The 18,229-nt window shown below is 42.0% G+C and overlaps 1 protein-coding gene across 9 annotated transcripts in view; it reads right to left on the bottom strand.

Moving 5' to 3' along the window:
• The window catches only part of LOC132392867 (receptor tyrosine-protein kinase erbB-4-like), a 942,732-nt gene that overhangs the window by 327,194 nt on the left and 597,309 nt on the right, over positions 1-18,229 (bottom strand). For all 9 annotated transcript variants that reach the window (XR_009511679.1, XM_059967363.1, XM_059967364.1 and 6 more), the window contains exons 6-8: positions 12,214-12,332; positions 5,876-6,017; positions 1,237-1,350 (exon numbers count right to left, since the gene is read on the bottom strand). Coding sequence is in view for 8 of the 9 variants with exons in the window: in XM_059967363.1 (XP_059823346.1) it covers positions 1,237-1,350; positions 5,876-6,017; positions 12,214-12,332 (375 nt within the window). In the remaining variant the exon portion in view is untranslated. The remainder of the gene's footprint in view (positions 1-1,236; positions 1,351-5,875; positions 6,018-12,213; positions 12,333-18,229) is intronic.

The raw sequence follows: 18,229 nt of genomic DNA, 5'->3' as shown, positions 1-18,229 counted from the left end.
GCAATTGCCTGGTCACTTTGACATGTTAATATGCTTGGCACAATGTTAGCTTTATCCGTCCACCATTGACCAAGCTTCAGCTTTTTGTTAACCACAATATCTGTAACTCATCTGGGTGTATGCCCAATGTTGGAGGACAGTAATTAGCAATGTCATTAATTGTTGCTGGACATTAATTAGCAATGCTAGTGGACACTGCAAATTAATGCTCACTTATTATTAACAAGCGGTTCACTGATTGGTCAAACACTGTAGTCCAACTACATATTTGCTCTCCAGTCCCTCAGATGAACGTCACTTTTGGGACTAATTTAGCATCAGTACCATTGTCTGGGTTGGAACAGGGAGACAAGATCTTATTGGATCACATGAGATCCTGAGGGGACGCAGTGAGGTAGGTGTTGTAATAATTCCACTGGGGGAAAAGCCTTGAATGAGGGAACATGGTTATGGGATATGGGGTATTCATTAAAGGAAAATGAGGTTGGTGGAAATTTCTTCCTGCAGAGAGTGGTGAATCTCTGGCATTCTCTGTCTGTAGGGCAACACTTGCCCCCAACAAACCTTTGGGTTGCTTGTTAATGCAAATGACACATTTCACCATACGTTTTGATGCACATGTGATAAATAAGTCTGAATCTAACGAGGAGACAAGATCAGAAGATCAGGTAGTTGAGGGATATAAGGAACTGGCACAGAAGAGAAGGTGAGACCTGGTACAGATCATCCATATTGTACGTTGGGTCAGACTTAAGGGCCCAAGTAGCCTACTCTTGCTCCTTTTATCTTGTATTATTGTGATTGTTCCTCACCCTGGCCCCTGGGGACCAATGAGGTTAGAGTTTGGTTCAACATGTATCTTCAATAAATCCTGGAGGCTCAGGGACAAGGCTGGGAGATCCTGAACCTTATGTACCTGGTAGAGAGTCACTGGTTTCTTGGAAAGGAGTGCAGGTCTTTGAAGTGGTGAGTTCGGGCTCCCTCATCATGATCCATAAATCTCACATCTGACACGATGATATCAGTGGAGGTACAAAATGCTGGTGCACAAACACTTCATTATTCCTTTTCTTTGCACAATTTATTTATTTTTGTAACTTATAATATTTATATCTTTGCATTGTACTGCTGCTGCAAAGCAACGAATTTCACGTCATGTCAGTGATAATAAACCTGATTCTCTATTCTCTACTTTCTGGTTGGGGGCAGGCAGAGTAAGAGTGAAGTGGACATTACCTTTTGGACAAATGTCCGTGCAGGGCTTGCATACTTTGATTCCATTTTCTTCTACTTCCATCTTGTTGCTGGGACACGCTCGTACACAGGAGCTGTGATCCACCACAAAGTTATCTGCGAGGGGAGAGTGAATATTTCTGGCTGTTTATTCTATTTGAGGCCATCGCTCAGTAAATTCACTTGAAACCTGAGACTGACCATCACACGATCTCTCATCATTATCATGTTACTTTGATTGAAACCCTGAAAAACCTCACCCAATATTGTTGAACTTACTGGATCTCCACCTACCAATACCTCAGAGACCTTCCTCCATCTTTATCATTAACCACTGCTGCCAAGCTACAAAGAAGCAGGTCTCCACCTACAATCTGCTCTGTCCACCTATCCTGAGTTAACTGAACGTTCAGTGCATTCAACACTGTGTTTTGGCCACCAGCTCTATCATTATTACATTAATTCAGCAGTCTCTATGTACCAGTGCAAGGAGGGAGAAGCATTCCATATCACATTTCCTATTCCTGTGCTGCCAGTATCCATTTTGGGCTCAGTTTCTGTGCTGTATATTTTTTTAAATTGGCTGGACTTGGTTTTAACTTCCAGAATGGAGGTTGTTTACTGATAACTATCATTGGCAGCAAATGTCAAAAGTCCGGGCAATTTCTCCGGTGCATGGGAAGAGGGTGTGAGCCAGGAGGCCCTGTTCTCAACAACAGGAGAGTAGTGTTGGTGGAGTTTACCTCTTAAATGCTTTCTATTCATTTCTTTGTGTGCACATGGGGAAGTTATGGACAACAAAATCTTTGCAATCAAAGACAAACTTTCAGAATTATGCATTTCTGAAGTGTCTGGAGTACTGCAGGGCGATTCGAACACAGTAAAGTACAGCACAAGAACAGGCCATAGGCTTATTATGATTCCTCCAAACACAAAGCCAAATTAAACTAGCTCCTTCTGACTGCACCTGATCCACATCCCACCATTCCCCAGATATCCCTGTGTCTATCTAAAGGCATTTTAATCATGACTATTGCACAGCATCTGCTTCCACTACTTCCCTTGGCAGCACATTCCAGTCACCTACCACCTTCTGTATAAAATACTAGCCCTGGACATCTTTTGTAAACCTCTACCTTCTTGCCTTAAGGGTCTGTTCTCTACTCCTTGATGTTTCTACTCTGGGAAGAAGATTCTGACCATCTGCTCTACTTATGCTACCTGCAATTCTATAAACTTCTATTTGGTCTCCCCTGTGACACTTCAGAAAAAACTACCCAAGTTTGTCGAACATCTCCTTAGAGTTCATAGCTCCTAATCAAGGCAGAATCCCGGTAAACCTCTTCAGCATCCTCTCCAAAATTTCTATATCCTCCTTATGTTGAGGTGAGCAGAAACGCGCACTTTGCTCCAAGTGCAGCTTAACCAAAGTTTTATATATATCCAACATGGCTGGCTCACTTTTACACTCAATGCTCTAACCAATGAATGCAGGCATGCCACACATATCATCATACAAACCGCTGGAGGAATTCAGCAGATTGGGCAGCATCTGTGGAGGGAAATAGGTAGCTGATGTTTTGGGTCAAGACCATACGTCGAGACTGAAAGGTGGAGGAGAGGTAGGCAGTATAAAAGGTGGATGAAGGAGTGGAGCAAGGGTGGAAAGGCAATCGGTGGATTCAGGTGAGGGGAAGGAGTGACAGACTGATGGGGGAGAGGCAGAGTGGGAACATCAGCAGAAACAGAGGTGGTAAGTGGAAATGAGAAGGCCCCACCCCTTCATTTCACCTTTTTGTCCCTCCTCCTCTCTATCTTCCAGTCCAGATGAAGCGCCTCAACCGATACGTTGACTGTCTATTTCCCTCCACAAATGCTGCCTAATCCAGCGTTTTGACTGTTGCTCCAGATTCCAGCAGCTGCAGTCTTTTGTGCCTGCAATTTGATGCCAGACATACATGGCTGGCAGTTTTGTAGTTCTGAACAACAGAACTAACCTGTGACACAAGGATGAATATCTGAGCCACTCACCAGTGCTCCTCCTGTAACGGTGGAGGTACTGAAGGAGGTGGACAGCCCACTCAAAAACACTGGAGTGATTCTTGGTCCTTGTGTCTGCAGAGCAGTCTGGGGTGATTGGGAGAGCAACAGGAGGTGATACTGCTCAGTAAAACCCTTAACACTGGGCTCGCATGCTGTGCAGTCAGAAACATGTAACCTTGTCCTGACTGGGCTCCCTCAGGCACCACAGTCCAGTCGGCAGCAGCCAGCTCCTTCAGCAGCAGTGGGAGAGCTAAGACCTGAAGAACTCATGACTGAGAGGAGATCCATCGGTGGGAGTGCACCATACCTTGCAGGAACCGCCTCATGACTTACAATCTAGTTGAGTTTATAGATTTAGTCAGGAATCAATGTTCTCATCAGCAGTATAACACAAAGATTGATCATAAGTTGATAACAGGGAGACAGATTCTTAAGATGACACAAAGCTGATCCTGTTTCCTGTGAGTATGTGCACAGTCTGATCTGGGAGGTTTCAAATGAACATATTATCATATAAGTACACACACACACACACACACACACACACACACACACACATTCACTCTCCTGGCCTTCTCGTGTGGCTTAGCCTCTAAACACGGCGGAACTGTTTCTACTGACAGCAGAAGGGGCGAAGGTGGGTCCTGGTGCCTTAAAGCCAGTGCTTCGGGTAGATAGAGCTCGCCAGCCTGGGAAGGCAGTCCATTTAAGAGAGGAAAAACTGATTTCAAGCCTTCGCTGCCTTGCAGCCATACCCACTCATGGGAAAGGCTTCGGGAGTAAACCCTGAGGACAAATCCGGAGCTGGAGTCCCTAAGGCAGTCCGACGTTGCCTTCAACCTCGTTCTGGCAATGTCTGCGACGTCACTGGTGCCAAGCTGTATCGGCCCTTGCCCTTCCTTGGACAACATCGGTGGAGTGGAGAGGGGAAACTTGCTGCTTGGGCAACTGCCGGTCTTTCATACAACCTTGCCCAAGCCTGCACCCTGGAGAGGACACTCAAGCAAGACTTTCCAGGTGCAGATCCATGGTCTCACGAGACTAACAGATGCCATCCAATATATATATATATATATATTTAGATACAGCGAGGAATAGGCCCTTCCTGTCCTTCAAGCCACACTGCCCTGCAATTTTCTGATTTAATCCTAGCCTAATCATGGGACAATTTGCAATGACCAATTAATCTACCAACTGATACGTTTTTGGACTGTGGGAAGAAACTGGAGAACCCGGAGGAAATGCACGTGGTCAGGGGGAGAGGGTAAAGGCAGCAGCAGGAATTGAAACTGGGTTGCCTGTACTGTAAAGCGCTGTACTAACCACCACCCTACCATGCCACCCTATATGTAGACACGCACAAATAATGATACACAGATAATGGCACATGTATATATACATGTAAAGGTATATACATGCTTTGGGGTGGCACCTACCAAAGGAGGTGTAAGGTGTTCCTTCCCTCCTCTAGCCTGCAAGTCACCCTTGGGCAAGGTGTAGCACCTGCTGAACCCCCCAATCAGGGTCATATGAAGCACTGGGAGCAGATCGTGGATGGTCGTACGAGCAGGGGTTGCATATCACAAGTCCTGGTGAAGCAATAACTGACGCCAGGCAGACAATCTCTGAAGAGTATTGATAATGGCTGGGGTCACCCGTTTTGTAGACACTGCCCAGAAAAAGTAAATGGCAAACCAGTTCTGCAGAATAATTTGCCAAGGCCAATCTGGGTCATCAGATCATGATTGTCTACGTCATACAAAATGGCACTTGAAGATGATGCATACACACATCAGAGACCAGAGCCACGCTCCCGTACTGGTTCAGCCAAACCATAACTCAGACGTGGGACATAGAACAGTACAGCACAGCATGGTCCTTTAGACCAGGATGTTACATCAACCTATATACACCTACTCCACAATAAATCTAACCCTTCCCTCTAACACAGCCCATAACCCTCCAACTTTTCTACATCCATTTGCCTATTTAAGAGTCTCTTAAATGTCCCCATTGTGCCAGCTCTACCTCCAGCCATGGCACCTACCACTCTCTCTGTAAAAAACTTCCCTCTGCCATTTCCCCTGCACTTTCCTCCACTCACTGATGTCCTCTGCCATTTGCCATTGCCAGCTTGGGGAGAAAGGTCCTGGCTGGCCTAGCTCCCTGTACCTCCAAAACTCATATATACCTCAACTAAGCTGATTCTCACCCTCCTGCACTCCAAGGAAAAACCCCTGTCAGACATGTTCTCCAGTCCAGACAGGTGTATATCCTCTTCACCCTCTCTAAAGCTTCCATATCCTTCCTATAATGAGGAGATCAGAACTGAACACAATACTCCAAGTGTGGTCTAACTAGGGTTTTATAGAGCTACAACATTATCTCAAGGCTCTTGAATTCATTCTCCTGGGAAATGAAAGCCAGTACACTTCTTAACCATGCTGACAACTTAGGCAGCCACAGTCATGCACTGTACTGCTGATGTAAAAAGTGAATTTTCATGGCTTCCAATTGTTGGCTATGTATGCCCGTGAGAATAAACTTGAATTTGATCTACATGGACAGCGAACAAGGCCCTTTATTCTGGCATACGTACGTGGGCATTTCTTGACGCAGAAGGCTCCATATGTATACTTGGCATTGGGATTAGGTTCCACCTGGAATGTTATTGTGTTATAGAAGAAAGGCAGAGGACACTGAATGACACAGGCTCCACTGTCATTGAAGTTGGTGCAGGCCTGTGAAATGAAGAGAGAGATGCATTGTTACAGGAAGTAAATGGTGTCACCGTTCAATGAAGAGTAACAACAACACGTGGTTCTTGTGGTCTGAGCTACCGAATGCTGTAACAAGTTCTGACAAATATTCATTCTGATCTTCTTTACATAGATACAGCATGACCTGCTGAACACGTCTAGCATTCTCTGTTTTTTATTATTCTAATGTACACACTCAACCTTTTAGGAACAGCTTCTACTCTTCTGCCATCAGATTTCTGAACGTCCATGAACTCTTGAACACTACTTCACTATTTTGCTTTTTTTTGCACTAATTATTTATTTATTGTATAAATATTATTGTAATGTTTTAATAAATCCGATTCTGATTTTAATAAGTCACAACTATTCCAGTCCTGTCCACTGCTGTGACAAGCTCTCATCACATTGCTAGCTGTCCTTCATAACCCTTTCCATTCTTCCTTTCCAGTTCTCTACTTTAAATCAGCATACTTCAGTGAGATGTTCTGCATGAAGTGAGTGTCCCAGAGCAGGATTTGCAAATTGCCAGCATGCAGGCACGAGAAGTAACTGGAAAAGATAATATAGTTTATTCCTGGATCAGCTGAGTACAAAGGATAGGCAGGCTAAGCATCATTTAGAAAAGATATTGCAGAGACGACACCTCGAGTACTGCGTACTGCCTTCGTCTCATATTTAATGAGTGATCTTTAAATAAAGCTTGCAGCTTTATGAAACTCTGGTTAGACTGCATCTGGAGTATTGCATGTAGTTCTGGTCACCCCATTATGGGAAGGGTATCAAGGCTTTGGATTTGGTGTAGAAGAAGCTTACCAGGATGCTGCTGAGAGGAGAGGACTTAGCAGTTTTTTCTAAAGCAGAAGAGGCTGAGAGGAGATCACACAGAAGTTTGTAAGATTTACGAGACGCACAGGCAGAGTAAACAACCAGTACTTTTTTCCCCCAGATTTAAAATATCTAGTACCAGAAGGCATGCACTTAAGGTGAAAGGGGGCAATTTTAAAGGAGGTGTGAGACACACTTTTTTTTACATAGAGAGGGGTGGGTGCCAGGAATGCGCTACCTGGGATGATGGTAGAGGCAGATAGATTAGGGGCTTTTAGGAGATGCTTAGATAGACGAATGAATGTGAGGAAATGGAGGGATATGGACATTGTGCAGGAATAAGGGAAGGGATTAGTTTAGTTGGCCATTTAGTTACTAATTTATTTGGCTCAGTATGACATTGTGGGCTGAAGGGCCTGTTCCTGTGCTGTACTGTTCTATGTTCTATGGATGTGATTCTGTAGGAAAATGATCAGAGAAGGTTTATCAAACTGATACTTAGAATGAGTGATGACACACAATGTGCTGGATTAACGCAGTGAGTCAGGAATCAAAAAACAGACAGTCAACACCTTAGGTTGAGACTTTTCATCTGGAATGAAGGGTCTCAGCCCAAAATATCCCCTATCTAGTTCCCTCCACAAATGCCGCCCGACCACTGAGTTCTTCTGTCACATTGCATGTTGCTTCACATCGCAGCATCTACATTTTCTTGTGTCTCCTTAGAATGGGTGGATTGTCCTCTGAGGAATGGTTGGACGCATCAGGCTTGAGCCCATCACAGCTCTGAAAAGTGAGAACCAGCAAGGTCCGAAGGAATGGTGACAGGCTGGATGTGGAAGGGAAGGGTAGAGGAGAACCCAGAATCAAAATATGAGTCATTATTTAGAACCAAGGGATTGCCTATTTAAGACAGAGCAGACAATGCATTTTTCTCCAAGACTGAGTCTCTGGGCCAGAGGGTAGTGATAGCAGAGTCTTTGAATATTTTAAGACAGGGGGAGAAAGAATTTTTGATAAAGGAGGGGATAAAAGATTACTGAAGAAATTATAGTTACGTTTACAGTCAGATCACTCTTGATTGTATGACATGACAGAACAAAGATTAAAAACAAATATAAGACAATATTCTACCCTAGTAGGACACTAATGCCAAATTCTGTCAAATGCTAATTTTGTTGTTTTCCACCAGCTGACCTGCTGGGTATTGCTGGCATTTTCTGATTTTCATTTCAGATTTTCGGTATTATGGGCATTTTGTTTTATGTCTGGAAAAGTGATGACCTTCTTTCTTCAATGTGCTAGGCAGACTAATTTGAAAGAAGAATCAAATGTATTTGCAAACTTGGTGGTGGGAGGAGTAGCTTCTAAGCTCCGAGTCCTCTGTGAGGCATGTGCTACTGCCCTGAGGAGGCTGAATGTGGAGAGTGGAGCCCCCCTGTGGACAATGTAGCTCTGGGGGTCCTTCATCAGCAGACCAAACGAGCTAGGGCAGGAGTTACAGCAGCAATCCAGAATGATTGCCGACTACATCCAAAGTTTGAGGGCCCATCCAGACTCCCAACAGCACATAGCAATCTGACAATCCAAGTCCACATCTCTGACCCCCTTCTGCTGCACCTCCGGGACAGATCCCACTCCCAACACGACTGACACTCTTCACGGCTGACACCTCCCCACCCCCCAGCACCACCAGTCACGACTCCAGAACTCATATTAACCCCTCCCTCCCTCCCGTGTATTGACCTGCACTCTCCATGACCACTAGTCAATCCAAGCCATCCCATTTACAGAACTCACTAGTAACCAGCAATCCTACCCTGTGACCTATAAATCCCACCCTTTTACTACCAGACATACATCCACAAATTCTACCTCATGTCCTTCCAAACCTAGCTGAGGGGGTTGACCAATTATCATGAGGTGCATTTGATGGTTTTTGGACCTGTACTCAATGGAATTCAGAAGGATAAAGGGATGCAGTGGTGGGGGGGGGGGGATAATTTAAATGGAACAAACTGAATACTGAAAGATATGGATAGAGAGGATGGGGAGGGGAATGTATGATCTGAGAGCACAGAATCATAATAAAGGGACATCCTTTTGGAACTGAGATGAGAAGGAATTTCTTCAGCCAGTGGGTGGTGAATCTGTGGATTTCATTGCCGCACAGGGCAGTGCAGATCGAGTCATTAGGTGTACTTAAGGAAGAGTTTGATAGGTTCTTGATTGGTGAGGAAGTTAAGGATTCTGGGCAGAAGGTAGGAGATAAAAGAAAAGCAAACCAGCCATGACTGATTGCAGAGCAGACTCATGGTCTGAACGGACTAATTCTGCTACTGCACCTTTTGGTCTTACCCACCATTCCATGCTTCCCCATAACCTACCAATCCTACCAGCCACACAGCCCAATGACCCCAGGCTGTGACCTCACAGTCCCACCCCAGGACCACCAGCCCTCCACCCTATCAATCCTATCCCATTACTGTCAGCAACACATCCACCAATCTTACTCTCTCTGTCCTTCCAATCCTGTCCCAGGACCACCAACCATGTGTCTATGAACCTCCAGTAGGCATTCCTCACTCTTCTCCCACTCATCCATGGTCCTACCGCTCCCCCCACCAGTGAAACCTAACACTCCCTCTGTTTCCTTTCCCTGTGGTCCTGCATTTACATGACTGTCCTCCTGATCTCTGTGGTATGTAAACAAAGCAGCCCTGAATGTACATGCTCTCTCCAACAGCATTTCCATTGTCACTGGGAAATTTTCAGGGTAGGTCTAACAACAAAATACTGAACCATTTTACAGCTGCTGACGAATTTCTCAGCCAAGCCACTGCCCAATCTTCATCGTTTAAAGGCTTAATTAATTGAATGTTTCTCTGACCAGGCCTCTATCCCACTGAGTATTAATAAGTAGAGGTTCAGAATGGTTAAAATCTGCTGAAACCAACCCCTCAAAAAGTCTGTTGAGGTCCGGCCGGGACAAGTGGAAAATGTAAAAACTGAGAATGCAAGTTTTTGAAAATTGGCAGGATACTTGGTAGTAGTGTGGAGGAAGAGAGGGATCTGGGGGTACATGTCCACAGATCCCTGAAAGTTGCCCCACAGGTAGATCGGGTAGTTAAGAAGCTTATGGAGAATTTGCTTTCATAAGTCGAGGGATAGAGCTTAAGAGTCGCGAGGTAATGGTGCAGCTCTATAAAATTCTAGTTAGGCCACACTTGGAATATTGTGTCCAGTTCTGGTCGGCTCACTATAGGAAAGATGTGGAAGCATTGGAAAGGGTACAGAGGAGATTTACCAGGATGCTGCCTGGTTTAGAGAGTATGCATTATGATCAGAGATTAAGGGAGCTTGACCTTTACTCTTTGGAGAGAAGGAGGATGAGAGGAGACATGACAGAGGTATACAAGATATTACGAGGCATAGATAGAGTGGACAGCCAGCACCTCTTCCCCAGGGCAGCACTGCTCAATACAAGAGGACATGGCTTTAAGGTAAGGGGTGGGGAGTTCAGGGGGGATATTAGAGGAAGGTTTTTTACTCAGAGTGGCTGGTGCGTGGAATGTACTGCCTGAGTCAGTGGTGGAGGCAGATACACTAGTGAAATTTAAGAGACTACTAGACAGGTATATGGAGGAATTTAAGGTGGGGGGGGGGAATATATGGAAGGCAGGGTTTAAGGGTCAGCACAACATTGTGGGCCAAAGGTGTCTGTACTGTGCTGTACTATTCTATGTTCTATGTTCTAAAACCTGCCAATCTGAAGTCAAATCCTAAACTGCTGGAAACACTTATTATCTGTAGAGAGAGAACTGCCAATTCAAGCTAAAGGCCCTGTTGTCATGAACTCTTCCTCCTGCTTCACAGATGACGATGACCTGCTGAGTGGTTCCAGTACTTTCTTCCTTTAGCGCAAAATGTCTGCTTGGCCAGAGTATTCCCTCTTAAGTTTAGGCGGAGTTAAGATGCAGCAAAGGATATAGCATGTTTGAAGGGCTGAATAGTCTATTTATATCACTATGTAATTCTGCAGGGAATATCACATTACAGCAAGAATGCCTGTCTCCGTGAAAGGGTTCAGAGAGAGGAGGCAAGCACCAGTTACTCAACAACAATAAACCCTGCTGAATCACAAGGTAAAGAAAGCTGTCTTTCTTTAAAGTCATGATTAGCCCATGTGCCGCCATTCAATCAATATTAATTGTAAACATCTTCTGATGGGCTAAATTAACATCAGCTTCTTTAAGTTATATTATTCATTTATGGATTCAGAAACCCTAATTATAATTTTAAATATTAGCCAATTGCTGAGATCAAACCCTTTCCATTTTACAGTACCAGATGTACCCCAGGGCTGGATTAATATTTTCCTACAACCAATATACATGTTAACCTTCATCACTAATATTGCTTTACCACTATCTTGTTGTAACAGTTCAAGGTATGTATCGTCCTTTATCGCCGTCCAGCCAGAGATAACTTAGCAAGATATGTTTTACTTTTTATCAAGCAAGGCTTTGTGCCAGCAGATTGAGCAAATGAAAATGCATCTTTAAACTGAAGTATTTCAAACCGGGCATAATCAAAGGAGTATTCTAAAAAGGCCCAAAGCATAAACTCATAAAAGCACATTATCAGACTTGGTATTCTGGTCAGCCATTAATTAAAAGTTAGCTCAAAGACAACTGATTTTCTGCTGGGGAAAGGTCAGAATGCTAGGCTGTCGGTATCATAGAAGTGTCTGATGATGGGCAGGGTAGTTTTAGGTGAAATAGTTATAGTGTTAATGAGGAGAGTGCGGAATAAGTACTACAAAAGGCATTACAACTAGCCCTTCTCTTATCGCTCAATGCAGCTCGGAAGATAGGCGAAGAATGCAGACCATAGGTTCACTGCAGTGGAAAGTACCAGTGGAGAGCAGAAAAATGAAGCCTTTCTTGGTTTAATTATTACTGTCATATATAATGTAATACTTTAGTATTGTGAGGTTCAACCATGCAGAGCAGATTGCATTGTCTCAGGTGGGACACCAATCCTTCAGATGGGAAAAATGAGGCCACAAACTGGTTAGGAGTTAGGAGTTTCCACAGTGATTAGATATGTACATTAATTGGTAATGGATTGGATCATTGTTACTGTAATGAAACTAAGGGAGCCATTGTTACTATGAGTCAGTTGAAATATGTAAACAATAGCACAATTAATCTGAAACGGCTTTGGGAATCAGCCAATAATAACGCAATGAGCTGGAATCAGTCCTGCGGCAATGTAGTGCAGATGAAATATGTCAATGATACTGCAACATCTACGTGATGGGTTAATTCTACTTGTGGCCACGTACGAAGCAATCCGTGTCCTTGGGGCCCGAGCAGCCTCCTGCACATTCCCGGTGGCAGCAGTCACTCACAAACGGGCTGAAGCATCGCTCGTCACACTGCTGGGCGCACACCGTCTTCGTAACTGCAAAGGAAAGAGAACATGCGATTTCAAGGCGAGGGCACATCAATGTCACACTTCCCTTTCAAGGGAGGAATTGTCCGACAATTTATTGTCCATTTAATACTGCAAAATTACAGGAGCATTTTGCACAAGCAAATCACCAAGGGAATGATTGCCCTGTACACAGGAGGCTGTGAAGGAAGGAGCTTATCTTGGTAACAACAAATCTAAAAGCCTTCCATTATTATTTCTCTCTTTTTTTACCCAGTAGAAATCTGTGGATTAGCAAAATACTTCCACCTGGACTCTTCTTTGAGAATCAAAGAGTTTAAAATTAAACAAAATCTGCTTCAGAAAGTGACAATGGAACTCAGAGGCCTGCAGTCCTTGCCTTACATGGTGCTCGGATTTACTTACCATCTTCTTTCGGAAGGAATCTGAGCACAGACACTGAATTGTTTTGAAACTGGTTCACAGTACAGGTGTTACAACTGGGAGACAAGCACACCCTTACTATAGAGAAGCTTGCATGCAGGGGTATGACAGAGCAAAGTGGCTGAGTCCCTTTGGGCCCTCAGATTTAGCTTTGTGATAACTAAATTGCACCAAGCACTTTCACCAGGAATCCTGAGCATTAGCATACATATATAAACATGATATATTAAACTGTCTGAGTCCTCTGTCAATACAAAATCTTATTGTATAAAAGAAATGAACTGTGCAAGGCAGACAGTGGTGTGAAGTTTATATACATTTCATACAATGGGCCCTGGTCTAATGAATTCTTGTTTGTCATATTAAAACATCGCTACAGGAGAAAGCAATGAACTGACTGACAGTTTGATATTATGAAAGAAACAACTAGCTCAAGTTCACACACGGCAAATGGTCTGCTGGCCTTGAAATTGCTGCATTTGATATCGATCCAGGCACTCACTAATCCAGAGGAGGTGCCTATCTTCCCACTTGCCCGAGTTGAGAGTCTGACCCGTGGCCTGAATTTACACTTTGCAGAAAAGCACTGCAATCCAGAGAGTGGCTGTTCACAGCATCCGAGACGAAGCCGGGCTTCTAAAAGCATAATTAAGTGGATCTCAGTAAGGGGGCAGACAGAGATTAGGCACTTTAGATCTATCAGCTTCCAATAATCCACTCGGCCCATTCAACTTCATTTTTGTGTCATCTGTAATGGAAGATTAATATACTTCAATTTTCATTATAAGTGGGCAGTAATTTCATTGTTACAGGAATTTTACTTCCATTTGGTTCTTGTAGTAAGTGAAATGCACATCAATTTTGTTTTATTCAATAGGCTTCATTTCTTCACTCTGTGTGCGTGTGTGTGCCTGCACATGTATGAACATTCAAGGCTCACGATTCAAGATTTAAATTTATTTGTCACGTTAATATCGAAGCATACAGTGGAATGCATCTTTTGCATTACTTATCAACAAACCCGAGGTTGCGCTGGGACCAGGCCACAAGTGTTGCCACTCATTCGGCTGCCCACAATGCTCAGCAGAACAACACAGAGTGCAACAAAGAACAAAACAATAACAGCAAAAGAACGTGTGGTAGAGATGCAGATCTGAGCCTTTTGATACAGAACAACGGATTGTGGGTCAGGCGATACGTTAGAGACCTATTTCGGGTTGCAGTATTAGCAATTTGAACTTCATGTTTGCAAATTGTTCAACTAATTGTCCACTATATTTTGTCCCTAGTGTGGAGGTGAGGGGTAGAATTTGGGAGGAGGTGAGGGGGATGTGGGGAAATTAAAATGGTGATGGTATAGTTTATGTGTAAATGGGTCGATGCTCAGTATGGATTCAATGGGCCAGAGAGCGGGCTTCCATGTAGAATGGCCCTGTGTATACAGTTAAACTGAGTTTGTTGCAGGTCTTACATACAATTGTGAATATGTTACATAATCTTTTGCAGTAAGGCTGTGAATGCAAATATCTTACTTATGAACAAAGTCTAAACACATTACTGTGGATAAATTGTGCTTGTAGTTTCTTGAGAACTGCAAAAGAAATCATGAGTCAATATATCTAATGCCACTGAACATACAAATTCACAATTAACCTCTGTTGACTTTTCAGTGTAGATAAGCCTCCAATGTAAATATTTTATCAGTAAATTTCTGTTTGTAAAGGGGGAGTAGTGTGGTACGTGGCTGTCTGCTACCAGGGAAAACACTACATTAAGGTTGGTGGGTTGTTACCATCTTCAGAGTGTGTCATAAGGCTCTTTCTATTACGTTGCTTGTATCCTGCTTGCAGTTCATGTAAAGACGTTTCATGTCAAAGTGAGTGGATGGGTGATGGTGATGCCCGGGATCCAAAAGCCAGGTTAGAATCCACAGAACCCACAGCTCTTAGTATCAGTTGGTAAGCAAGGTTTTCTTAAATCCTCTCTCATTCCCTGATATCTTACTTTCCCCTTTAGTTCAATCTTGATTTGGAGGGTGAAGAAATGCTTCAGCCAGATTGTTAACTACTATATTAAGGTGTGACTGATCTGACCAAGCGGTGAGTCACTTCTATGGCTCACATTAGAGAAAAGACTCAAGTGGTCATTCGATCAGTGACATTTTTAAATGTGAATACTCACATTTCTTTTTTGCCTCATTATCATGTCTAGGGAAATTGATTTTATGAAATACCAGCATACATAATATTATCATTTGGGCAATTTAAAACCCGACCGCCAGAAAAAAGTGAGATCCATGGTTCTCTCTCTAACTTGCGTGAACTTTCAAATGCCTACAAATAAAAGAGGCACGGCAAAAAATATCAAAATCAATATACCTGCTAAATATTCAAGTTGCCGCAGGAACTCAATGTTTTCAATCCAATTCCTAGCAGAAAAAATGAAAGTTGATCTGACATTGGTTCCGTGGTTGCCACAAACACAGACATGTTTGATAATATTCCGCTCTGCTGTGTCAGCATCACCAGAAATGGATTTGCTTTTAATAAAGCAGCCTTGGGCTACCAGTAACATTTTCTTTCAAAGTGTGGGGTCTGTTATACGAATTTACTTTAAACAAAAATGTAGAATTTGTAGTAATAAATCAAGACTTAAGTGGTTCAGCAGTTCCACCCATCAAAGTGCCTGCAGGTTTCTTTTTTTTTGTAATTTATTTTTTTTATTTAAGTTCATCAAACAAACATTTCCAGAAGATGTATTTCATACATTGTACATATACATCATATATATCACAAATCTCCACAAAGTATTTATCTGAGGTATACACTTATAGAAAAGAGTGGAAAGAAAAAACAAGCAAAAGAAAGAACTATGTACAAGTAGGGAGTGATCTTTTTTTACACGGATTCATTGATTTGTGAGAATAAAATCAGTCCTATGAGGCATTATATAGTTAAACCATTTTTCCCAGTATGAATGAAATTGTTCCAGCTTATGATTAACAGATGCTGTTATCTTCTCCATTTTGTAAATGTCCATTGTAATTTCCATGTATTTAAAGTTGGGCTCTCCTGTGATAACCATTTCCTAGTAAGAGTCTTTTTACCAGCCACCAACAGTATATTCATTAAATATTTATCTCTTTTCAACCATTCTTGAGGTATATATCCAAAATATGTGGTCTTACTCTCCAAGGGTATTTCACATTTAAAGATGTCTTGTAGGGCATTGTGTATCCCCCTCCAATAGTTTTTGATAACTGGGCAGTCCCAAAAAATATGATAATGATTTGTATTTTGATTTCCTTAGTTTCTCCAGCAAACAGGGAGGTTACTATCATAATGGGATTTCTGAGAGGGTGTAATAAAATATCTTATCAAGTTTTTCCATCCAAGCTCCCTCCATTTCTGTGAACTGGTACACTTCCATTGATACCTCCATATTGTTGTTCATTCTTCCTCAGATATAATTATCCCTCCTTCCTTCTCCCATTTTGTTTTAATGTATGAAGTCGAATGTGTTTTAAGATTTGACAACCCCTTATACATGCTTGAAATGATTCTATTACCATTATCTGAATTATATGCTTTCCTAAAGAGCTCTATCAAGCATGTATTTGCCTTGGTTACGTTTTTAAGCATCTTATTAACATATTGTCGCATCTGTAAATACTGATTAAAAATCTTGTTTTTCTAATAAGTGTTCCTCTTTAAGCATTTCAAAACTGAACAGTGTTCCTTCTTTCATTACATTGTAAAGAACTGTTATTCCTTTAGCTGTCCAGTCCTTAAATCTAGCATCCAATTTATTTGGTGTAAAATCAGAGTCATATGCACACCATTTAAGAATTGCAATAACTCCCTCTAGATTATATTCTTTTATAGTGGTTTTCCATATTTTAAGAGTCAATTTCACCCATGGGTTATCAATAGTATTTATGTACCTTTGCAGGTTGTTATCAGCCAAAATTGCTGGTATGGGGATGGGAAGGACCCACTCCTAAATGTTTTTCCATTGAGCATCATATGATAGGTTGCACCAGTATATTACAGCTCTCAACTGTGCTGCAAAATAATAATCTCTAAGTGAAGGCAAGCCTCATCCCCCCTTTTCCTTTGCTAATTGCAAAGTTTTGAGACAAACTCTAGGACTTTTACCCTGCCAAATAGACCTTGATAGCATCTTGTTCCATTCATTGAATTGATTTTGATTAATCTCTGTTGGTAGGGTCTGAAAGAGATATAACAGTCTGAGCAGTATATTCATTTTAATAGACTCAATCCTTTAACTGAGACTGAGAAAAGGAATCAGGCTCCATCTTGCCACATCTTCCATAATTTTTTTATATAAAGGCTGATAATTACATTCTGATAATTTTGCCAAATCTTTTGGCATAATGATGCCCAAATATTTGAAAGACTCTGTGTGCCATGCCCAGGGGTATCGACTTTCAATTTCTCTTGGTGGGCTATAGTAATATGAAAGTAATTGGGTTTTATCTATGTTGATCTTGTATCCTGATAATTGACCATATTGTTCAAAGTATTGCATCAAATTAGGTAAAGGGTATGTTGGTTGCCCTAGATACATCAAAATGTCATCCGCATAACAAGCCAATTTATGCTCTGTCCCTTTAATAGTAATTCCCCTGATATCCTCATTTTGTCTGATGTATTGAGCTAATGGTTCTAGATATAGCACAAAAAGTAGTAGTGACCATGCACAACCCTGTTCCGTGCCCCTTTTGAGGGTAAGACTATTTGATAAATACTCATTGATTTTAATCCTAGAAGCAGGATTGTCATATAGTGTCTGTATAGTTTTAATAATTGTGTCTTGGAAACCAAATCTATGTAAAACTCTGTAAAGAAAATTCCAATTAACCAAATCAAATACTTTTTCAGCATCTACGCTGATCACTATTGCTTCAATTTTATTTTTTTTTTGTATATGATCCATAATGTGAAGTGTCCTTCGTATATTGTCTTGAGTCTGGCATTGTCATATACAACCTGTCTGATCATTACGTATCAGTATGGGTAGAAACTCCTCTAAATGTTTGGCCATGATGGAGGTAAATAACCTATAATCTACATTAAGAACGGATATTGGTCTAAATGACCCGCATTCCATTTTATCCTTGCCTTCTTTCGGTATAGCTGAGATTATCGCTTCCTTCCAACTGGGTGGCATTTGTGCCTTTTTTTAGAGCCCAGTTCAGTGTGGGGAATAAAACAGGAATTAACTCATTTTTAAATTCTTTGTACCACTCTGCCGTATACCCATTTGATCCTGGTGACTTGCTTAATTTAAGCCTACTAATTGCAGCTTTTAATTCAACTTCAGTTATGTCAGCAGTCAGCCTTCTATTTTGTTCTTCGCTTAAAGTGGGTAACTCTAGAGAATTCAAGAAGGTGTCAATTTGGGTTATGCTTCCCCCGGAACTTTGGAATATAGAGTTTTGTAAAACACTTCAAAAGCTT

The sequence above is a fragment of the Hypanus sabinus genome, chromosome 4 (genome assembly GCF_030144855.1).
Source record: "Hypanus sabinus isolate sHypSab1 chromosome 4, sHypSab1.hap1, whole genome shotgun sequence".
Lineage (NCBI taxonomy): Eukaryota > Metazoa > Chordata > Chondrichthyes > Myliobatiformes > Dasyatidae > Hypanus > Hypanus sabinus.
This window is presented reverse-complemented; position numbering and strand designations above follow the sequence as displayed.